The 25273-nt window shown below is 41.6% G+C and overlaps 1 protein-coding gene across 1 annotated transcript in view; it reads left to right on the top strand.

The window, feature by feature from the left end:
* The window catches only part of LOC124788010 (serine/threonine-protein kinase RIO1), a 125819-nt gene that overhangs the window by 86770 nt on the left and 13776 nt on the right, over window positions 1–25273 (top strand). The window contains exons 8-9 of the mRNA XM_047255056.1: window positions 144–355; window positions 4203–4445. Coding sequence (XP_047111012.1) covers window positions 144–355; window positions 4203–4445 — 455 coding nt within the window. The remainder of the gene's footprint in view (window positions 1–143; window positions 356–4202; window positions 4446–25273) is intronic.

The raw sequence follows: 25273 nt of genomic DNA, 5'->3' as shown, positions 1-25273 counted from the left end.
TCTAGTATGTGAAACCGGGCACTTATTTGTGCTTCTTGGTTATGAGCTATCCTAGATAAGTTAACTCTGGTGTGCTTACTATGTCTCTAATAAAATGTATCAATAGGCTCCTTTCTCATTAGAGAACGCCACCTTATTTACAGACTTTTTTAGGCGCAAAGGAGTTGCAACAATGACAGTGAAAGAACTGTTTGACTTCATTACTGATCCAACTGTAACGGAGAGAAATATGGAGGAATACTTAGATAGAGTTTCAGAAAAAGCTGCTTCGAGAACTCTGGAAGAGACAACAGCTCAAGAACAAATTGAAGAAGAAGTCTTCAAGAAAGCCTACATACCAAAGAATCTACAGGAGGTAAGAATGTCTGTACAGTATGTTAAAAATTGGGTGAGGTTAGAACACAGTCACTGCTGCATGTGTTGCTTAGCCTGAAGATTACTTAGAAAAATGTGACAACATCAGTGCTCTGTCTAGTGAAGTCGGAAAGACAGATATATGTACAAAGAAGATAACTGCAGAGAAACTAGGGTAACAGAAGAAATATTTCTGTTGATTAGCTATGGAAGGATGTACAGAATTGTTTAGGATAAGACAGGAAATGGCAATATAAGGCACATAGGAATGAAATAAATAGGAAGGGAAGCTGAAGTGAAATGGTAGCAGGAAAAATGTTAAGAATTTGAAAAAGAAATCATTTTAATTTGGGTGCAAAATATTGACATGAATAATTTACTGAAGAATGGAAAAACTGTTAGAATCCAATCTCAGAAAAGATTGGTTTTGGTACCAGAGAAATGTAGTAATTCATAAGGCCATACTGACCCTACAATTTATTGTAGAAGATAGTTTGAAGAAAGGCAAACAGAAGATAAATTGCAGAGAAGTCAGAGGGCATGAAAGGGGGGGGGGGGGGGGGAGAGGGAACAGTCGGAAGGGATCCACCTGTTTCTTATCATTTGGAGTGTAATTTTGTATGGAAATGGAGTGTGGTTGATAAGCAATAGAGGAAAGGGGAGAGAGTAGAAACTTTCGAAATTTGGTGCTATAGAGGCCTGCTGAAGATTAGACCAGTAGATCAGATAATAGATCAGGAGATACTGAATGGAACTGCCAAACGGGAAATTTATGGCACAATTTGACCAAAAGAAGGGACTGGTTGACGGAGCACATCCTCAGGCATCAAAGAATTCTGTTTGGCAATGAAAGTGTAAGGGTAAAAATTGTAGAGAGACCAAGGCCTCCAGTAAGCAGGTTCAGATGGATGTAGATTGTGGTTGTTATGCAGAAATGAAGAGGCTTGCACGGTGTGGACTAGCTTTAGCTTGGAAAGCTTCTTCGAACCAGTCTTTGGGCTGAAGACTGTAACAACATACATGTAGTTATTGTATCAGGAAAGGTACTCTCCTCACTGTGGTGATTTTTAACTCTTACAGCTAATATTTTTAAAGCTGTATTACACCGCAGAAACTGTGATTACCAAAAGCGTATGACAGGAACTCTTCTGAGTATGTTATGCCTCTGCTGCTGTTAAGCTGGGGTATGAATACTTCTCAGGTGGAGTGGCTGAGTGGAGATAGGTGGGGAAATGTGTTGGAGAGGTGGGGTAAGGTGGCTGACAGCTGTAAGAGAGAGCAGTTGGCTCAAGGGTTAGGAATGTAGCGACAGTGAACTTGTTCTGTCAGCAGGAATGGGGAGTTGTGTGCAGTGCACGATAATATGGTGGAGTGGTTGGGGGGGGGGGGGGGTTAGTATTTGACAGAAGAAGAAAGAGGGACACTGACGTTGGGAGGGTGTGAGTGTAGAATGGGTTAAGTTAGACAGGTTGGAGCCAAGTGTGGGGCAGGAGCTGTCAGACATTGAGACCAGAAGTATTTATGGATGGATGGGTGCATTGGAAGAACAGTTCCCATCTAGGCAATTCAGAGACGTTGCAGTTGTGGAAAGGAACCAGATTGTATAGATTTGGGAGCATCCATTGAAATCGAGCATGTTTTGTTCCGTAGCATGTTCTGCCACTGGGTGGTTGACTCTGCTCTGGGCCCAGTTTGCAGTTGCCATGCATTCGGGTGGACAGCTGGTTGATGGTCATTCTCACGTAAAATACTCTATAGAAGTTACAGCAGAGCTGTTGCATGATGTGATATGATATGGCATGACTGCTCTCACTGTCACGTAGTGCTACCTCTGGCAGGATTGGTGTAGGATGTGCCGAGTGGATGCTTAGACAAGTCTCACACCCATGTCCTTCTCATGGTATGACTTCTGTGGCAAGGGTTGGGAGTATGTGTAGTGTTAGGATGGACTAGGATATTTCATAGGCAAGAGTGTGGGTGATGAACTACTACTTTGGGAGGTTGGGAACTATTAGGTTAGGACATTCCTCATTTCTGAGCAGGGGGAAAGAACAGCCACTCAAAGCTTAAGACAGACACCATTTTAATACCTGCCCCTGCAGACAGTGGCTCTGCCACAGTTGTGATGAACCTGGCATGATTCTTCCACCTGCTAGGATAATGATCCCATCCCAGATGTCTAGGATAACATCCATTTCTGACTTCCTTCATTGTCTCTCAACTATGCTCACCCCATTACCAAATGGTTCCTACTCTTCAGTGCCCTTGCCAATATTGACACTGCCTCCCTATAAACCACCACCACCCATGCCCAGTGGTGGTGCTGCTATTGAACACTACCTCTTCCAACATTGTACTGACTCTGAACCTACTCGTTATGTATCTGACAAACTACATCCTTATGCAAAACTATTTCTCCTTTGCAAACAAGATACACCAACAGATCTGGACATGGGTACCTACATTACACCCTCCTATGCCAACTTGTTTATGGACCATCTAGAGGAATCTTCCTAGCCATCCAAAATCCAAAACCCCTTGTCAGTTTCAGGTTCATTGACGATTCTTTTATGGTCTGGACCCAGGGCCGAGATCCTATCCTCTTTCTTTCACAACTGCAACATAGTGTCCCTCATCAACTTCACCTGGGTGTCCTCAGCCTATAGTGCCCCTTTCCTGGTCATGGATGTACACTTCCCTGATAGCACAATTCAAACCTCAGTCCATATCAAACCCGTTAGCCACCCACAGTACCTGCATCTCTTCCAAGCTAAGGTCTCTATAGTATAGTAAGGCAATCTGTGGATGACACATCAGCAGCGACGAGCAGTCCCTTGCATATTATAAGATATTATGCCTTCACAGACTGGCAGTATCCCAAACCTAGTCGACAAACATTTTTCATGTTAGATCCACACATGCACCTAATCCTCACATCGCCCTCATGATCCAGCTACCTCATCACACATCATCATGGATTGGAACAACTTGAGCATATCCTTCGCCAGGCTTCAGCAACTTACCATCATTATGATAAATGCGGAACAAACTGCCTACAATCCTTCCCAGCCCTCCTAAAGTGATGTTCTGTCACCCACCCAATCTCAAAATGTTCTTGCTCCTTCTTATGCCACACCTACTCTCTCACCCTGAGGATGTGTAATATCTCTTAATGATACTTAGTGCCAAGCCTCAATTTTACTGTGTTCAAACACAGAATTAGGAAATTCAGATATCTCAATTTCACCTCCGTGAATAATATTTCTAGATGAGATACTCATTAATAAAGAGTTGGCAAAAAATTCTGTGCTTGGAAAAGTGATTTTCTTGAGGAGAAGTGGAGGGGGAGTGAGGGTTTCACTGTCTGTACAGAACCATTCTTAGTAGACAGCAAAAATGAACTTACGTAAACACTCTCTAGAACAGGGAAAGCATTTGTTGAATAATATGTTTGATGCACAGCTCTGTGTGAAAGTGAAACAATGAGTGTTTGAAAACTGGAAAAGATTAAAGTGGAAGCATAAATCCTTACATTAATATTGCAAATTGAATTATAAGTATGAAATTCAAGGGTATTAAATAAAAATGTAGGAGAAGGAAAACTATTAAGTATAGTTTAAATATCACACACATTAATAGGTGTGGTGGTGGTGGTGGTGGTGGTGGTGGTGGTGGTGGTGGTGGTGGCGAGGAGCGAGTGAGTTTGCTCTCTCTCTCTCTTTAAGACAGTTTGATAGCTATTTTTATTTGTCTTGTATATTTCTGTAACTTGATCTGGTTTATTTGAGTATTTAGTTTCATGTGTGCTATACCTGGAGTCCCATTCTATCAATTCATGTCTGCTGCAGGTTGTAGATTTTGAGAGAGATATTACAAAAGCAAAAGCGGGTGAAGGAGAAGATCTCACATACAAGACAATCACAGGACTCAAAAGTGACCTGTCCCAGCCACAGCAAACACCAGAGATTCTTCAGGGTGCGAAAAGTGATTCAGATACAGAAAATGCCTCAGAAGATGATTCAGACACAGAAAAAAGCAGCAAGTTTGTGGATAGTGCAAGGCCGAGAGATGAATCACCAGAAAGCAAGAAGGTGGGTTTTAAGACTAGGTCAATATATCCATACAAAATAAAAACAGTTCTACTGCATGGAATGATACCATATAGTAAATGTTATTGACAGATTTACTTCAGATTTTTCGCGATACTCTAATAAACATCAGACAGACATGTTAGTAAAACTCTCAACCAATGTATTTCAAATTTTTGTAAAAAAACATTGTTAGGGAAATTATAAATAAGTTCCTGACCTTTTTACTTCAAATTTTTACACAACAGTCCAATAAATCTTCAGGTGGACATAGGCTAAATATTTTCATAAAAAACTTTTTTGGTTTTCTGTTGAAACAAACTGCAAGAAAGAAACGGCTGTACTCTGAAAATGCACGGTTTTGTTTTCTTCCTTTCACTCAGCTTTAACTACAATAGCAGTCCATTCAAACCATAGATACAGTGTTTCTCCCATATACATTCTTTATTTTTTTAAAAAAATTGTATACACAGCTATGTGCCGTTTTGTTTTCGTCCTTGCATTTGGTTTTCACAGAAAAGAGGAAATGGTACGTACGGCTTGTCAGCTTATGATTAGAATACTACTATGGAATATGCATTATTGGAAACTATGTAGGATCTACACACATCAAAAAAAGTTTTGCATCATCTTCTTTCTGGTACCTGTACAGATAACTGGAATAGAGATCAACATAAACATGATATCCGCCCCTTATATTGCTCATGAAAACCACACATTGCATGTTGTACACCCATACAGTGAGACCTTCAGAGGTTGGTGGTCCAGGATTTCTGTACACACCAGTACCTCCGATATCCAGTAGCACGTCCTCCTGCAGTGATGCCTGCCTGTATTCATCGTGGCATACTATGCAAAAGTTCATCAAGGCACTGTTCGTTCAGATTGTCCCACTCCTCAATGGCGATTTGGCGTAGATCCCTCAGAGTGGTTGGTGAGTCACATCGTCCATAAAAAGACCTTTTCAGTCTATCCCAGGCATGTTTGATAGGATGCATGTCTGGAGAATATGCTGGCCACTCTAGTCAAGTGATTTCGTTATCCTGAAGGAAGTCATTCACAAGATGTGCACGATGGGGGCACGAATTGTCTTCCATGAAGACGAATGCCTCACCAGTATGCTGCTGATATGGTTGCATTATCGGTCGGAGGATGGCATCCATGTATTGTACAGCCATTATGGCACCTTTCATGACCACCAGCGGTGTACGTCCACCCCCACATAATGCCACTCCAAACAAGCAGGGAGCCTCCACCTTGCTGCACTCGCTGGACAGTGTGTCTAAGGCATTCAGTCTGACCAGGTTGCCTCCTAACACATCTCCGACGATTGTTTGGTTGAAGGCATATGTGACACTCATTGGTGAAAAGAATGTGACACCAATCCTGAGCAATCCATTCGGCATGTTGTTGGGCCCATCTGTACCCGCTGCATGGTGGTGTGGTTGCAAAGATGGACCTCGCCACGGATGTCGGGAGTGAAGTTGCTCGTCATGCAGCCTATTGCACACAGTTTGAGGCAATATTGTAGCTTAAATAAGTAAATTAGTATCTATTGTGATCTATGTATTGAAGGTTTCACTTTTACTTGCGTAGTTTTCTTGAAAGGATAACTGCTCTAAAGTGCAAGCCTTTGGCATGGGTTTGTTTTTGTTATCGACCGCAATAAGTTACATGATTATTCAGTAATTTCCGGGTAGTGTCTATGTAGCTGTATTATGAGGAGTTTGCATTCGGTTCGTGTTTTCTGTTTTTCTGTACTTTCGCACAGTTAATTTTCCATATTGTGCAGTAAAGTCATTATGTGGTGGTTCTGTTTCCATTAGAGTATTTATACGTAATTCAGTATTGTCATTAGAAAATCGAGCCTCTTCAGTTTCTTACTCATTTCGTGATTTCTGCCACGATAACCTATGCCAGCAATTAACTTTGCACTGTTTACATTCACCTGCTGCTACATTTGCCTGACGTCCAGAAGTCCTCTACTCATCTCACAATAAGCTGAGTTACTTTCTGTGAATTATTAATTGGTGTAGGGGAATTGTTTGTAGTGTAATTTGTATTGTTTGTATTTGTGTTGTTTGTTTGTAGTGTAATTTTTATTGTTTAATCTGCCGTCATGTGTGACAAATGTGGATGTTGTAGATTAGTGAGCATGGGAGTGAAATGTCAGTATTGTGGGTTGGTGTTTCAATGGGGAGATTGTACGAGGAAGCTGTTATAGTGCCAGATGAAGCTCGCCAATGGAGTTGTAGATTATGTAGCCATGACAAGAAAATTGTGGAACAGGGAAAAAAGATTTGTGCCCTTCAGGCTGAACTAGAAATGGTGTACTTTGAATTAGACAGTTGAAGAGGGAAAGAGCCAATGGGGGCTGGGCACAGGTTACAAGTTGTAGTCAGAAGAAGAAAACCCCTGAAATCACTTTTCAGATTCCATTGAGCAATCAGTTTGATTTGTTACCTGAAGTAGAAGAGCCTCAAACAGTTTTTAGCAAAGTAGGATGCAGCAGACTCACAGCAACAGTTGTAATGCTAGGTTGGGAGTAAAGTCAAGTAGAAAGAAGAGAGTCCTGCTGTTAGGTAGCAGTCATGGGAGAGGTGTAGGCCAGTTGCTACAGGATGGGCTAGGAGTAGAGTACCAGGCCTCAAGCATTGTGAAACCTAGTGCAAAGCTTAGCCAGGTTACAGAAAACCTAGGGGTCTTGTGCAAAGATTTTGATGGTGAGGACCATGTTCTTATAGTAGGAAGAGCAGGAAACAGCCTGGCTAGCAATTCGGATTACAGTATTAGGTGTGACCTGGATGTAATAGGTGCAGCAACAGCTCACACTTGCATGGGGTTTGTGGATGTTTTGCAGCGCCATGACCAGCCCTGGGTTAATACGGCTGTCAACCATGTTAACAGAGCTGGAGGGGTTACTGTTGGCAGAAACTAAATCTCATATCTGTGCTCTGTCTGTTGATGCAATTGGGAGGTTGGGTTACACTAGTCATGGCCTGCTCCTGAATAGGAGGGGGAAGGATAGATTTGTTGATCTTCTTGCAGAAAATGTAGGGGGGGGGGGGGGGGGGATGGCACATGCACACAAGACAAAATACCTCTGATTACTGGGTCAGAGGAACACATTTTTTAGGTTAGAGTCAGGTTACAGACAGAGAGTATTGAAAGAGATTTAAACAGAACAGTGCCATAATGTCTGTAGCAGCATCCAAAGAAATAAAATTTGTGTGTCTCATCAGAGCTTTAGAGGACTGAAAAATAAGATAGATGAGCTTCTTGAATGCCTAGAAAATGGGGTAAATTCTTAAGGTATAGATGTTTCGTGTCTCTGTGAGTGCCATGTAACCGCAGGGATGGAGAAGTTAAATTTAAGGGATTACAAATTAGCATCTTATTCGTGTAGAGTCAACATGGAGAAAGGAGGAGTTGCTACTTATATAAAAGCTGGACACAAAGTTAAAAATAGTGAAGCAAATAGTTTTTGTGTAGATTAGATCCATGAAGCGTGTACTTGTGAGTTGCTACTGCAATATACTCCTATAGTAATTGTAACAATCTACAGATCCCCTCAAGGTAACTTACAGCTATTCATGAAAAATCTTGGGCATTATTGAGCTACCTGCCAGACAGAAAGAAGCAGTTAGTGGTTTGTGGTGATTTTAATGTAAATTTCTTAAAAGATACGGATAGGAAAAATGAGCTAGAATCTTTGTTTGGTTGTTTCAATCTAGTATCTGTTGTAAATTTTCCAACTCATGTGCAGCAGGATAGTTGGTCACATATTGATAACATTCTGCTCAGGCAGAAGCAATTAATGTGTACCCAGTTGGTAATGGGCTATCTGATCATAATGCACAGTTAATGGAAATAACACATATAGCACCTTACGGGATTCAGGCAGGTTCATACAAGGCAGGGAGGCTTATTAATGCGAACAGGATACAGAGTTTTAAGTCTAGTCTAGAAGAGGTAGAGTAGGATGAAGTATACACAGATAATGATGTTGATGCCAAATTCAATTTATTCCACTGTAAATGTGTCTCAATATTTGAGAGTTGATTTCCTGAAACGTTATCCAAGTAAGCCATGGATTACTAAGGGAATTAAGATATCGTGTAAGAGGAAGAGGGAAATATATGGACAGGCCAGAATAAGTCAGGAACTGAAGTTACTTGCTTACTACAAAAGATATTGCAATATTTTAAGGAAAGTCATTAAGAAGTCGAGAAGCTTGTGTGTTCTGACAGAAATTAATGATGCTGATAATAAGATTAAAAACTATATGGAATATTGTCAAACGGGAGATGGGGCAGCCTGACAGTGCACAGCATACCATAGCAATAAAGCTAAATGATGATGATGTGAGTAATAATTCACAAGTTTCAAATATTTTTAACAATCACTTTCTGAATGTAGCAGCAAAAATAGGGTTAAAAGGTTCAGTTGAAGAAGCAAAAAAATATGTTGAAAATGTCATTCCCCAGGACTTTAGGCCTTTAGAAATAGCACAACATCCCCCACTGAAATTAAGGGAATTATAAATATACTGAAAAACAAGAGCTCATGTGGCTGTTGATGGAGTCTCTAACAGGATTTTGAAGTGTTGTTCTAATTTAATAAGTGAAGTCCTTAGCGATATATGTAATGCTTCGCTGTCGTAGGAAATTTTTCCAGACAGATTGAAATACGCAATTGTCAAACCTCTTCATAAGAAAGGGGACAAGAGTGACTTAAATAATTATAGACCAATCTCATTGCTGACATCATTTTTCTAAAATATTCGAAAAAGTTACGTATTCAAGAGTAGTCTCACATTTAAGTGAAAATAATTTACTCAGCATGTCACAGTTCGGATTCTGGAAGGGTTATTCGACTGAGAATGCTATCTACACATTTATCAATCAAATAGTACAAGCCCTAAACAACAAATTATCGCTAGTTGGTATTTTTTGTGATTTCTCCAAGGCATTTGACTGTGTGGATCATGCCACAATCTTAGAAAAACTCAGGTTTTCTGAAATTGAAGGCTATACACACAGCTGGTTTGAATCGTACTTAATGAATAGAAAGCAAAAAGTTGTGCTGAATAGCATGAATAATGTTGGGAGGGTGGTAAATTCTAGTGAATGGGGAGTTATCACAAAGGGACTCCCACAGGGTTGAATTTTAGGTAATCTGCTGTTCCTTATTCATATGAATGACCTCTCACTTAACGTTCAGCAAACTGAACTAGTACTTTTTGCAGATGACATGAGTGTTACAATAAATCCCATTCCAGAAAAAGCAGCTGAAGATGTTGTTAAGGATGTCATTCAAAGAATTATTAGGCGGTTCTCAGAAAATGGGCTCTCCCTTGATTTTGAAAAAACTCACTATATCCAGCCTTGTACACCAAATAGTCATACCGACAATTGATGTAGCATATGAACCATGGACCTTGCCGTTGGTGGGGAGGCTTGCGTGCCTCAGCGATACAGATAGCCGTACCGTAGGTGCAACCACAACGGAGGGGTATCTGTTGAGAGGCCAGACAAACGTGTGGTTCCTGAAGAGGGGCAGCAGCCTTTTCAGTAGTTGCAGGGGCAACAGTCTGAATGATTGACTGATCTGGCCCTGTAACAATAACCAAAACGGCCTTGCTGTGCTGGTACTGCGAACGGCTGAAAGCAAGGGGAAACTACAGCCGTAATTTTTCCCGAGGGCATGCAGCTTTACTGTATGATTACATGATGATGGCGTCCTCTTGGGTAAAATATTCCGGAGGTAAAATAGTCCCCCCATTCGGATCTCCGGGCGGGGACTACTCAAGAGGATGTCGTTATCAGGAGAAAGAAAACTGGCGTTCTACGGATCGGAGCGTGGAATGTCAGATCCCTTAATCGGGCAGGTAGGTTAGAAAATTTAAAAAGGGAAATGGATAGGTTGAAGTTAGATATAGCAGGAATTAGTGAAGTTCGGTGGCAGGAGGAACAAGACTTCTGGTCAGGTGACTACAGGGTTATAAACACAAAATCAAATAGGGGTAATGCAGGAGTAGGTTTAATAATGAATAGGAAAGTAGGAATGCGGGTAAGCTACTACAAACAGCATAGTGAACGCATTATTGTGGCCAAGATAGATACGAAGCCCACACCTACTACAGTAGTACAAGTTTATATGCCAACTAGCTCTGCAGATGACGAAGAAATTGAAGAAATGTATGATGAAATAAAAGAAATTATTCAGATTGTGAAGGGAGACGAAAATTTAATAGTCATGGGTGACTGGAATTCGAGTGTAGGAAAAGGGAGAGAAGGAAACATAGTAGGTGAATATGGATTGGGGGACAGAAATGAAAGAGGAAGCCGCCTGGTAGAATTTTGCACAGAGCACAACATAATCATAACTAACACTTGGTTTAAGAATCATGAAAGAAGGTTGTATACATGGAAGAACCCTGGAGATACTAAAAGGTATCAGATAGATTATATAATGGTAAGACACAGATTTAGGAACCAGGTTTTAAATTGTAAGACATTTCCAGGGGCAGATGTGGACTCTGACCACAATCTATTGGTTATGACCTGTAGATTAAAACTGAAGAAACTGCAAAAAGGTGGGAATTCAAGGAGATGGGACCTGGATAAACTAAAAGAACCAGAGGTTGTACGGAGATTCAGGGAGAGCATAAGGGAGCAATTGACAGGAATGGGGGAAATAAATACAGTAGAAGAAGAATGGGTAGCTTTGAGGGATGAAGTAGTGAAGGCAGCAGAGGATCAAGTAGGTAAAAAGACGAGGGCTAGTAGAAATCCTTGGGTAACAGAAGAAATATTGAATTTAATTGATGAAAGGAGAAAATATAAAAATGCAGTAAGTGAAACAGGCAAAAAGGAATACAAACGTCTCAAAAATGAGATCGACAGGAAGTGCAAAATGGCTAAGCAGGGATGGCTAGAGGACAAATGTAAGGATGTAGAGGCCTATCTCACTAGGGGTAAGATAGATACTGCCTACAGGAAAATTAAAGAGACCTTTGGAGATAAGAGAACGACTTGTATGAATATCAAGAGCTCAGATGGAAACCCAGTTCTAAGCAAAGAAGGGAAAGCAGAAAGGTGGAAGGAGTATATAGAGGGTCTATACAAGGGCGATGTGCTTGAGGACAATATTATGGAAATGGAAGAGGATGTAGATGAAGATGAAATGGGAGATATGATTTTGCGTGAAGAGTTTGACAGAGCACTGAAAGACCTGAGTCGAAACAGGTGTGAAAATTACGGAACTATCAGTGTAATAAGTCACAGCTGCAAAATACTAACACGAATTCTTTACAGACGAATGGAAAAACTAGTAGAAGCCAACCTCGGGGAAGATCAGTTTGGATTCCGTAGAAACACTGGAACACGTGAGGCAATACTGACCTTACGACTCATCTTAGAAGAAAGATTAAGGAAAGGCAAACCTACGTTTCTAGCATTTGTAGACTTAGAGAAAGCTTTTGACAATGTTGACTGGAATACTCTCTTTCAAATTCTAAAGGTGGCAGGGGTAAAATACAGGGAGCGAAAGGCTTTTTACAATTTGTACAGAAACCAGATGGCAGTTATAAGAGTCGAGGGGCATGAAAGGGAAGCAGCGGTTGGGAAGGGAGTAAGACAGGGTTGTAGCCTCTCCCTGATGTTGTTCAATCTGTATATTGAGCAAGCAGTAAAGGAAACAAAAGAAAAATTCGGAGTAGGTATTAAAATTCATGGAGAAGAAATAAAAACCTTGAGGTTCACCGATGACATTGTAATTCTGTCAGAGACAGCAAAGGACTTGGAAGAGCAGTTGAATGGAATGGACAGTGTCTTGAAAGGAGGATATAAGATGAACATCAACAAAAGCAAAACAAGGATAATGGAATGTAGTCTAATTAAGTCGGGTGATGCTGAGGGAATTAGATTAGGAAATGAGGCACTTAAAGTAGTAAAGGAGTTTTGATATTTGGGGAGCAAAATAACTGATGATGGTCGAAGTAGAGAGGATATAAAATGTAGGCTGGCAATGGCAAGGAAAGCGTTTCCGAAGAAGAGAAATTTGTTAACATCCAGTATTGATTTAAGTGTCAGGAAGTCATTTCTGAAAGTATTCGTATGGAGTGTAGCCATGTATGGAAGTGAAACATGGACGATAAATAGTTTGGACAAGAAGAGAATAGAAGCTTTCGAAATGTGGTGCTACAGAAGAATGCTGAAGATTAGATGGGTAGATCACATAACTAATGAGGAAGTATTGAATAGGATTGGGGAGAAGAGAAGTTTGTGGCACAACTTGACCAGAAGAAGGGATCGGTTGGTAGGACATGTTCTGAGGCATCAAGGGATCACCAATTTAGTATTGGAGGGCAGCGTGGAGGGTAAAAATCGTAGAGGGAGACCAAGAGATGAATACACTAAGCAGATTCAGAAGGATGTAGGTTGCAGTAGGTACTGGGAGATGAAAAAGCTTGCACAGGATACAGTAGCATGGAGAGCTGCATCGAACCAGTCTCAGGACTGAAGACCACAACAACAACAACAACAACAACATGAACAGGGCTCAGTTAACAGGGTAGATTTCTCCAAATTTTTGGGAGTTCACATTTGATGACCACTTGAACAGGAAGGAGCATATTACTGAGCTTCTCAAACAACTTACTAAGTTCAGCTTCTTTCGCTCTTCGTATAATCACTAATCTTGGTAATAAACAGATCATCCTCCTAACGTACTTCGCATATTTCCACTCAATAATGTCTTGTGAAATAGTTTTCTGGGGTAACTCACAACTTGCACATAAAGTATTGATTGCACAAAAGAGAGCAGTGAGAATAATTAGTGGTGTTCACCCAAGGATGTCATGTAGGCACCTTTTCAAGGAGTTAGGTATTTTAACTGCACCATCAGAGTACATATATTTGCTAATGAAATTCGTTAGAAATAATCCATCTCAATTCGCGAAGAACAGTGATGTTCATACCTACAACATTAGAAGGAAAAATGGCCTTTCCTATCTGTTATTGAAGCTATCAGTTGCTCAAAAAGGAGTAAATTATTCAGCAACAGAAATCTTTGATCATCTGCCCAACAACAAAGTGTCTGGCAGATAGCAGATCAAGTTTTAAATCTAGCTTAAAATCATTTCTTTTGTACAACTCCTATTCCATGGACGAGTTTCTGTTTCAGAAGGGGGAGAGAAAAAAAAATGGTACCTCTAAATGTAGTTTCATGTGTAGAACTATAAATTTCAGTAGTATTAATATTAGCACTATTCATGTGTGTGTGTATATATCTTGTAATCTGACTTGTTCCACATCATATCGATAAAATAATCGGGAAAATGATCTACGGAACATGACATAACTAAAACTAACACGACATCCTGTGGCTGCACGAGAAGCATTATTCAACATGGTGGTGGTGGTGTTGTAAGGTTCCTCCAAGCCATAGTCCATAGGTAGCGATCATCCACTGCAGTAGTAGCCCTTGGGCGACCTGAGCGAGGCATGTCATTGACAGTTCCTGTCTCTCTATATCTCCTCCATGTCCGAACAACATTGCTTTGGTTCACTCTGAGACACCTGGACACTACCCTTGTTGATAGCCCTTCCTAGCACAAAGTAACTATGTGGATGTGATCAAACCGTGGTATTGACCATCTAGGCATGATTGAACTACAGGCAACACGAGCCATGTACCTCCTTCCTGGTGGAATGTCTGGAACTGACCGGCTGTTGGACGCCCTATGTCTAACGGGTGCTGTCATGCAAGTTGTTTACATCTTTGGGCAGCTTTAGTGACATCCCTGAACAGTCAAAGGGACTGTGTCTGTGATACAATATCCACAGCCAACATCTATCTTCCCAAGTTCTGGAAACTGGGGTGATGCAAAACATTGCCGGGTTCACTAGTGTTGTTATTACCCATCTTTCACAATAGCTGACACCTGTCTCTCTGAGAATTTTTTTCTTCTAACATTTTACATTGCCGAACACTTTTTCTAGGTGAACTGTTTGTATTAATGCGTTAGAATTTTATTAAGTCTTGCTTCTACTATAAAGTGCATCAAAACTACCTTTCTGGTATCTTTCTTTCCTAAACCAAGCTGCTCATCATTTAACAGATTCTAGATTATTCATTCTTCTTTTCTTGTCAGCAACTTTGGTATGTGTGCTATTAAACTGATTGTATATAGTTTTTTCACTTAGTTGCCATTGCTAACTTCAGGATTTTTGTGGAAGTGATTTTGCTGGAAACCTGATATGTCTTAAATCATAATTTTTTAAAAATTATTCCAAAGCTCTTTTAAACTCTGGCACTAACTCTAGATCCTCTGTCTTCCATACTGACTCCCATTTCTTCTTCTATCACATCATCAGACAGTTCCTCCTTGTAGAAGCCTTCTGTCTATTCTTTCCATCTATCTATTCTCTTCTCTATGTGTAAGAGTGGAATTCCTCCTCCACTCTTGATATTGATGCCCTTGCTTTTAATTTCACCCAAGTCATTTTGACTTTTCTATGTGCTGAATCGCTCATTCTTTTTCAATTTTCTTTGCATTTGACGTGTATAAAATTGCATCTAGCACCTCTGTACTACTTTGTCATTCCTATGTGACTTAGATTGCTGTTTCCCTATCTTTTCCTGAACATTTTTATCCTTCCTTCTCCTGTCAGTCAGTTAAGTATTTCTTCTGTTACCCAAGATCTCTTCTCATTTACATTGTGGTACATCTTTTTGTCTTTCCAGATTCTGCACTAGTGCTTTTTAGAGATACCCACTCATCTTCAGTGAACTAACTGTTGTGGTTGTATAGGATGTATAGCCATAGAGAACTTTGAAACACACCTTATCATTCCTCAGTACTTAAATAGGCCTATCCTGTTTCTTTCCACATTGATTATTCTGAATTATTCTCTTAAATTTCAGTCGACTCATGATTATTACTAAATCTTAAACTGAGTCTTTATCTGTCCCTGGGTCTGTCTTACAATCCAATATCTACTTTTGTAATCACTGTCTGACCATGGTGTAACTCGGCAGGAATCCCTCCAGGGGCCCCAGGGTTCTTTTGTGAGTTCATGCATAGAGCACATGGGACCCTGAGTTACTGCAACCCATTCTTCCTTCCCGGGCTGCATTTCCATCCCATTGCACCTCCTTCTCTGTCCATGCTCCTTCCCACTCTGCAACCTCCTTCCCTTCTCTCAGTATTCCTACTTACATCGACCTAGTTATCCACCTGGTTTCTTGTGTTACTCCCAGTTTTATTCCACTTGCCTTTTCTTTTTCATCCTTCCTTTTTGGCATTTTTGATCCCCTTTTGGGATTTGACCTCCACTTCTAAATTTTTCCATGTACACATGCACACACACAGCATGGAAGCCCACTGACAAAAAAGGGATCTCACTTATGATACCTGAGCTGTTGCCTCCCTGTGTATGCCTAGGAGTGGTTTCCTGTCCTGCAGCATTGGAACTCGTGGCAACAGCTGCATTGCCTGAGGGCTCTTGCTGTGGCAGAGTGGTGCCCACAGAGAGAGCCCATGATCTGGATGGGTGGTTTCAGGTTGGATGTTTGCATATGAAACATATTAACTGCAAAAAAAACTGGCTGTTCATCTACAGGCATCTCTTCAGTTGCTGACGGATCATTCAAGTCTGCTTCTTATAACCCTGCAGTCTTCCCTTCCTTTGCTACACTCTGGAAGGAGGGGCCGGACTCACCATCCTGGGGTGAAACACTTTTCACGCTACCTGGTCTGCATTAGAACTGATGTTGACAGGTTCACCGCCACCAAGCCGTTATGTTTTTGTGGAAAATATTGAAGAAAAGTTTGGCAAAGTGGTGTCTCTCAGTAGATGCGGTTGGGTTTGCTGTTGATCAAAATTACTTCTGCCACCCAGTCCTGCAGCCCTTCAGGCTTGTGACCCTCTGGGCAAGGTTCCAGTGTCCATTATTCCTTACCAGTCTTAGAATATGGTTCAGGGAGTCATTTTTTATAGGGACATCACCCTTCAAACTGATAAGTAACTCTGGGCCATTGTGGAACGACAGTGAGTTCATTTTGTTCGTTATATTCAGAAAGCTAATACAGTTGCACTGGTACTGGTACCTTTATTCTGGAATTTGAGATACCCTCCCAGAGAAGGTCAAGGTTACTTGTTATTGGTGTGACGTGAAGCCATACATCCTGCCACCCATGGGGTGTTTCCAATGCTTGCGTTTCGGGCACGTGTCTTCCTGTTGTGTGTTCGACCCTCTACGTGGTGAATGTAGACCCTCACTACATGAGGGGAGCTAGTGTGTCTGAATTGTCGTGATCATTTCTTCATGCTTACCAGATTGCCTGGCTTATAAGAAGGAGAAGAAGGTAAGAGACAAAATCCCTTTATCATTTATTCTGCACTGAGGCTTTTGAGAAATGTGACTGACTTCGTCCTGTGTCAATGAACATCTAACTTTGCCTCTGTTACATCCTTTCTCCCTCCTCCTTACCCCAGTCCTACTCCCCGCTCCTCTACCTCTCTCCTGTAGTTCCCATGGCGCACCCCGCCCCATCTTTGGGTGTCTCTTCTGCTCCCTGGCCAGAAGAGTGCCCTTTTTTTGGTGCCTGCTGGTGGTGGGGTTCCCTTCTGGACCCTTCCACCAGCATCACCCAGGCTGGAGAGCTGTTACAACAATTCAGCTGTGGTGCACACAGTCAGTGTGACCCAGTTCTGGATCTAGGAGAAGCCTGCTCTCTCTCTCTCTCTCTCTCTCTCTCTCTCTCTCCCTCTCCCTCTCCCTCTCCCTCTCCCTCTCCCTCTCCCTCCCCCCCCCCCCCCCTCTCTCACCTTTCCCTGCCCCCTCGACCTACAAAAGAGGAGGAGGAGGGGGTCTCATGTATACTACCGTGTCACCTCCCAGAGTTGCAATCCCTTATCTCATTTTACTTGGCAGTTTGTGTTGTTCTCAAAGAATCTCAGTTTACTGTTGCTCACTCACTTACCATTCGTGGGGTTCTGTGCTTTCTGTAGGAACCGGGTCGGCCCTTTGAGGGCTTCCGGTGGTGTTTGCACGTTGGTCTATTTGGACATTGTTAGTACTTGGCTTTCCCTTCGTACCACTTTTTAAGAGCTCCCATCCAGGTCCACTTGGACACTGCAGTCAGTCATGGTTTGCAATCTCTGTCTCCCTTCCGAAAGGCCACCTACACCTGCTGCCCTACCTGCCTTACTTTAGCAACTCCCCCTCCCTTCTTCCTCCTTGGGGATTTTAATGCCCATCACACTTTGTGGCGCAGTGCTTTTTCATCAAGTTGTGGGCTCCTTATTGACCAGTTTCTCTTGGACCATGATGTGTGCCTTCTTAATGATGGTTTCCCTACTCATTATATTGCCGCATGAGAGACCTTCTCTGCTACTGATCTTTGCCTCACTACCCCTCCTCTCCTCTTCGTCCTTCCGTACATTGGTCGCTCCACAGTGTCCTTTCTGGTAGTGATCACTTCCTGTTGATTCTCTCCTCTCCTTCCCTTCCTGCCTGCTGATGTCGAGGTTAACCCAATGGGTTTCCATCATACTGATTGGCCACTATATACCTGTCAGGTCATGTTCGTACCTTCTTCATCTTTGTCAGGTTGTATTGATAAAGTTATTTGTGATCTGTCAAATGAGATAATCCGCACTGCTGGCATTGCCATTATGTGCTTAACAGGCCCCGTTCGCTGCTGACCAGTTTCATGATGGAACATAGCCATTGCCACCTGTGATTGTCATTGCACATTGCAACATCATATCTGATCAGAATTTGTTACCATTTTTCCATTTCGAGTTACTGCTCCCCCCCCCCCCCCCCCCCCCCCCCCCCCCCCCCCCCCCATATCTAGACTGAGCCCTTGCATTTCCCTTTTAAATTTTTTAGCTTTTCACATTCCATGTACTCTGACTAATAATGTTGTGTGTTCATTGGTTATTTAATTTGGGGGGGGGGGGGGGGGGGGAGGGGGCTAACCAGATTTCTTTTGTCAATGTAGAGATCACCATGACACATTTCCAACTGCAGGCCACATTTCACGTGGATACATAGTATGTCTTTAATGCAGTGATTTCCATTGCCTTCAGCATCCTGTCATCAATCATTGCTGCATTTTAGGGGCAATTTCCCACCCCAAGATCAAGAGGGTAACTTCTGTGAGCTCCTCTGCTGTCTTTGACAAGGCTTCTGGCAGAATGAGAGTGAATTCTTGTATCAGAAGTCCTTACTGCCATTGCCAAAAAAGTCTGGCCCTACATCATCCTAACTAATTCCTTCAGTACAGTTGCACAACATTCTGATCAGATGCTGTACTCCTCCTAAATCCATTTTCTTGTTTATGGCTCATATCCCTGTGTATTTTTAACTTTTCATTCCCTTGTCTTATGGAGAAGGGCAGGCTGTTTGAAGGCTTTTTGTATACCCTTTTTCAGCCTTTGGGTTTGGTTTTTCTATTCACAGCTTCATTGTTTTTCTGTGATGCTGTGCAGGTTTTTGTTTTCCCAGTGGGAATATATGGGGAGGGTGTTGTTGGGGACAGTTCAGATATTTACCGTACAGTCAGGGGAAACCTCCCAAAGCACTGGCTAAAACTGCTTCTGTTGACACCTTATTTTGCCGCAGGATGTTTCCATTGTGGTACGTGGCTGTTTTCCTCTCTGCTGTTGTGCTGTTTGTACCACTTTCTCATTAATGTTTAATATGAGTTCTTGTCTCTCCTGGATTACCAGCATTCCACTTGAAAAAACTTCGTCAGTCTGCACTTCTTGGTTGGTCTTCAAGGTTTTCTTCCACCTGTGGCACCCATTCCTCCATTGTTAGTTGTGGGTCTTCAGTAATTTTCATTGCTGCACTCAGTTCTGAATCTGCCGCTCAAAGAATCTACTCTGTACTTCTTAGAGCACAAATTTGATCTTTGTCTATGTCTTGTCGGCATATGTCTTATGAAGAAGGGCGTTGTTGATTTATTGTTGGCCCTAATGTAGCCCTTGCTGTCTTTTCGCACATGGCTGGCTTGCTCTCCACTCTCATTGGGTGGTATTGTAGCTGTTAATGGGCAGGGCAGCTGAGGCTGGCTAGCTTCTGTTGCGTTGGGCAAGAGTTCACTGAATGATGGTGTTACCACCCTCCAGTGCATCATCTTTGGCACAGGCAGTGTTTGCCACTTTCCATTCTTGTACTCCCCCCTCTACACACACACACACACACACACACACACACACACACACACACACACACACACAACTATTTTAACGGTTGAGGTTTCCCAGCCACTCCAAGGAAATAGAATAGTCCACTGGCTGCCAGCACCTTCTCCTGCATCGATGTCCATTTCTGCTGGAACTGGAGCTGTTTTCTTGTCCGTGGCTCAGCTGCTGCTTGAGGCAGCCTGGCAGTCACACCAGTTGGGAACACGAGGCCCACCACAGCACACATATCTTGGAGCCTCTTCTTTGCTGATCACAGGTACAGCTGTCGCAGTTGCCTGAGCACTTGACGCACCTCAGAGCTTTGCAGCAGCAGTTTGCCACTTGAACTTTATCCTGGTACATCATGGATTTGACTTTGGGTCCAGGCCTGGAGGGAGCTCTCCCTTTGATGGGGAAGCAACTCACCTAACTTGCTTTCCACATTGTGTAAAACTTATCTCATTGCACTTGATTGCCACCTGCACCAACTTCATTACTGGCAAGATCTATTCATCAAAGGTAGAGCCAAACAACTCGCATAAAGCATGCACATGCCCACCGTGGCAATACATAGTGCCCTGTGGAGAGCTACATCTGCAATACAATCTTTGTTTTGATCTCAATATACACTATGTGTATTCTCCCTTCTGGTGCCAGTTTCTTGGAACTTCAGATGGAAATTTGCAACATAATACTTTTTTCTTCCAGCCCACCTGACCTCAATTTGCAGCACTTTTCCTGTTCGTCTTTTTTAATTTCTTTCTCCTGACCTTTCCTTTATTTTTCCAGCAGAATTTTTTTTGTACTTAGTCCCTTCCATGGGGACTTATTGTAGCATAATTTTATGCTTCTCCTGTGTACCTGCTATCCTTCAAAACTGCTTGTTGTTGTTGTTGTTGTTGTTGTTGTTTTCAGTCCAGAGACTGGTTTGATGCAGCTCTCCAAACTACTCTATCCTGTGCAAGCTTCTCATCTCCAAGTAATTGCTGCAACCTACATCCTTCTGAATCTGTTTAGTGTATTCATGCCTCAGTCTCCCTCTACGATTTTTACGGTCTGCACTTCCCTCCAATACTAAATTGATGATACCTTGATGCCTCAGAACGTGTCCTACCAACCGATCCCTTCTTCTGGTCAAGTTGTGGCACAAATTCCTCTTCTCCTCAATTCTTTTCGGTGCCTCCTCATTATTTGTGATCTACCCATCTAATCTTCAGCATTCTTCTGTAGCAGCACATTTTGCAAGCTTCTACTATCTTTAGTCTAAACTATTTATTGTCCATGTTTCACATCCATACGTGACTACACTCTGTACAAATACTTTCAGAAAAGACTTCCTGACACTTAAATCTATACTAAATGTTAACAAATTTCTTTTCTTCAGAAACGCTTTCCTTGCCATTGCCAATCTACATTTTATACCCTCTCTACTTCGAACGTCATCAGTTATTTTGCTCCCCAAATAGCAAAACTCGTATACTACTTCACACGTCTCCTTTCCTAATCTAATTCCCTCAGCATCACCTGATTTAATTCGACTACATTCCATTATCCTTGTTCTGCTTTTGTTCATATTCATCTTATATTCTCCTTTCAAGACACTGTCCATTCCATTCAACTGCTCTTCCATCTCCTTTGCTGTCTCTGAAAGAATTACAGTGTCATCGGCAAACCTCAAAGTTTTTATTTCTTCTCCATGGATTTTAATTTCTTCTCCAAATTTTTCTTTTGTTTCCTTTACTGCTTGCTCAGTATACAGATTGAATAACTTCCGGAGATCGACTACAATCCTGTTTCACTCCCTTCTCAACCACTGCCTCCCTTTCGTGGCCCTCAACTCTTATAATTACATTCTGGTTTCTGTACAAATTGTAAATAGCATTTTGTTCCCTGTATTTGACACCTGTCACCTTCAGAATTTGAAAGAGAGTATTCCAGTCAACATTGTCAAAAGCTTTCCCTAAGTCTACAAATGCAAGAAATGTAGGTTTGCGTTTTCTTAATCTGCCTTCTAAGATAAGTCGTGGGGTCAGTATTGCCTGTTGGTTTCTCACCATAACCATTTTACAAAGTAACTGGTCACGTGACAGTTGCGCATACTGTCACTTCGCTTCATCTATTATGAGGAACTCCTCCTCTGGTGCTATATAAGAGAACAATTTCTTTACCTTATTGTACTCAATCGGTAATGACCATACCTTACACAGTGTATAATGTAACTATCAACTAAAAATACATTTAATACTTACCTTAAGGTGTCATCTACTAAAAAGATGTCTAAATATATTATTTGCAGTAACATATATCCTTGGTCCTTCCAGAGTTCTGCAGGAACTTTTTGTCTTTCATTTATCCTGTGATTGGTTCCAAATACTTAACTACCTGCACAAGATTTATCAAAGGTGGTTCTAGGAGACCCTTCTGTGTGTTCACAATTGCAGAAATCGGCAAATCATACTCTCACTCTAATTCATTTAACATGGCTGTAAGTTGCACTAACTGTTCCATGATGGTTATCATAATCAAGGCCTCTTGTACCTTCTTGTTGGTGTTGTTCTTGTAGTCTTCTATGTGCGCATTTAGCTTCGTGATTTCATCTGCAATAATTTAAGCATTTGTAGTTACCGTGTTTAGTGTCTGATTATCCCCTGTCAATGATGACTTGGCTATTGTCTCTTGCTCCTTGGACAGTCTCTCTGTTGCTCCTCTAATACATCTATTTTTGCCTTGAAAAATGCTGCGTCAAATAGTATTTTACTAGTCTCCCCCATAAAGTTTAATTTCCTCTATTTAGTTCTGGGTCTGTCATGCTGGGGTAACTGCCCAGTTAACCACCTTGACATGTGTAATTTTGCTCACATGTTTGCTACTGTCTTTTGAACGTTTTCACACTCCTCAGCCTTCAACTTTACCTGGTGCAACCTGTGGAGACAATGCACTACTGCTCTGTCAGCCAATGCTTGCATCTGCTCGAAGTTTTCGTGTAGTTCCTTTAATTGAAAATAACTCACAATTCTCCAAGTTGTGCTGTACAGGTTAACTATACCGTGGTTGTCGTAATATATCCCTGGTGCTGACTTAAACTGCTGCACTGGTATGTCCATTGGCAGCACTCTTCATTCCGTGAGGACGGTCAGCATCATACTCCCCATAATGATTGTCACTCATAGTGCCTGCATCATGTTCATCTGCAAAAGAAACTGCTTTCCTCAGCCTTCTGTTTCCATTTGCATGACCCCTTATTTCTTTCCCTGACATCAGTTCACTCTGGTATGCACTACCTTAATCATCCCATATTACTCATAAAAATTCTTTCAACCAATTCGTATGTACTTTTACACATTTATTTACTTTTAATCGAATTATTACATTTGGACCTTTTTCAGTGTATGACACTCGCCATTGACTGTCCAGCTTCTAACTGCTTCCTCTTCACACGCTTTCATCATACAACATGCGGTCATGCATTCTCAATTCTTTTGGGTTTTGCGTCTGGTCATAATTAATCTTGTTTCTCCCCTTGCTTTCCTGGATCACCACAGGGGCACCTTGATGCAGCAGTTGCATGCATTTTCAGACCTCAGTCACGTAATTCGTGTAGTTATAAACTACATTTGCAGGTTTTCTATGTAACCACCCAGGTAGGTTACACTTCCTCCCAAAAAACAATTTGAAAGGTGTGTACCCGGTTGTACGGTGTGGAGTCGTGTTGTCCACAAATGTCGTGAAAGAAATCCAGTGGTCCCAATTGCCCTGATCTCGGCTAGTGTAGTGCTGTAACCATTTGTTTGTGGATGGTAAGCTGTCATCTTTATTTTATCTATCCTCAATAGTTTACTTACTCGCTTCATAGTATCGCTTGTAAAATTACTCCCCATGTAACTGAGTAAATCTGTTGGGATCCCAAACTTCCGGATTATGTTCTCTACCAATTTATGCGCGACCATGTCTGTGTCTTAGTGGTCAGTTGGCTCGGCTATAACAAACTTTCTGAGCAAGTCCTGAAACCACAGGATATATCGATTACCGAATTGGGTTAGTAGTAGGGGACCTAAGATGTCAATATCACATCTTTCAAAAATAGACTCTGGGGTCATGTTAATTCCATTGGCTACTTCGTTTTTATCTGTGTTATTTTGTTTTTCTGGCAACTTTCATACTTCTTTATGACATTCTCTTCTGCCTTCATCTCAGGCCAAGTACAGTATTGATTTACTTGCTCATATGTCCTCCCCATCCCCTGATGTCCGCCGATAGTGCATTTGCTTAAGCGCTCCCTGCTTTTCTTCGGTGCTCATCACATTCTCCTTGCGTGTTTCTGATGTGTCTTCTCCTATGTCACTGGCTTGTTCTTCAGTGCTCAGTGTTGGAGCCATTATTGTTGCTTGCGTCTCCGTGGACGTAGCTGCAGTCGGCTTATTTTACACTTGTCATTGTTCCTGGCTGACTCCTCAGCACTCTCTTTCTGTTTTGCATCCCCATCTAACTTGCTGTGGATACGGGAAAGTGCACCAGCTACTCGATTCTGTTTACCTTCTTTGTACAGTATCTGGTAATTGTACTCCTTCCTTCTTTGTACAGTATCTGGTAGTCGTACTCCTCTAAATTTAGGCAGAATTTCAACAACTTAGTCTCTTCCCATTGGCCCTTGGCTAAGGTAAGTGCTCAAAGAGTGACTGCTCGCATCCATCATGACTAAAAAGTCCATGTCGAAATCCGGGTATTGTGAGATGGAGCACTGAGCATTTCCTCCATCAACTGCTGGAATGTTTCTTCTTGCACTCCTCCCCATTCATAAGGAACCCCTTTCGTTAGTAGCTCATGCAAAGATTAGGAATTTTACTAAAATAGCTCATGAAATGCCTGTAATACCCGATCATCTCTAAAAAACTTTTTAATTCAGTCATTGTCTTTGGTTGCGGATATTTTTCTATTGCTTCGACCATGGTAGGATTAGGTTTTAACCCTTCCTCAATTAGCAATTGTCCTAGGAATGTCACTTCCTTGCAGAGAAACTCACATTTATTTATTTATTTTCACGTCAAGTTCCATAGGACCAAATTGAGGAGCAAATCTCCAGGGTCATGGAACGTGTCGGTACATGAAATTACATCATCAAAGTAATAACTGATAAAAATAAAATGTTTATGAACCTGAAAAAAGGCAGTCCATATGTTTTTAAGTAAATGCAATCAACAATACAACAAGAATCAGCTTAATTTTTCAAGGAACTCCTCGACAGAATAGAAGGAGTGACCCGTGAAGAAACACTTCAGTTTCGAATTGAAAGTGCATGGATTACTGCTAAGATTTTTGAATTCTTGTGATAGCTTATTGAAAATGGATGCAGCAGTATACTGCACACCTTCGTGCACAAGAGTTAAGGAAGTCCGATCCAAATGCAGGTTTGATTTCTGCTGAGTATTAACTGAGTGACAGTTGCTTATTCTTGGGAATAAGCTAATATTGTTAACAAGAAATGACAGTAAGGAATATATATAATGAGAAGCCAATGTCAAAATACCCAGACTTGTGAACAGGGGTCGACAAGAGTTTTGTGAACTTGCACTTCTTATTGCCCAAACCACCCGTTTCTGAACCGAAAATACACTTTTAGAATGG

This window comes from Schistocerca piceifrons, chromosome 3 (genome assembly GCF_021461385.2).
Source record: "Schistocerca piceifrons isolate TAMUIC-IGC-003096 chromosome 3, iqSchPice1.1, whole genome shotgun sequence".
Lineage (NCBI taxonomy): Eukaryota > Metazoa > Arthropoda > Insecta > Orthoptera > Acrididae > Schistocerca > Schistocerca piceifrons.
This window is presented reverse-complemented; position numbering and strand designations above follow the sequence as displayed.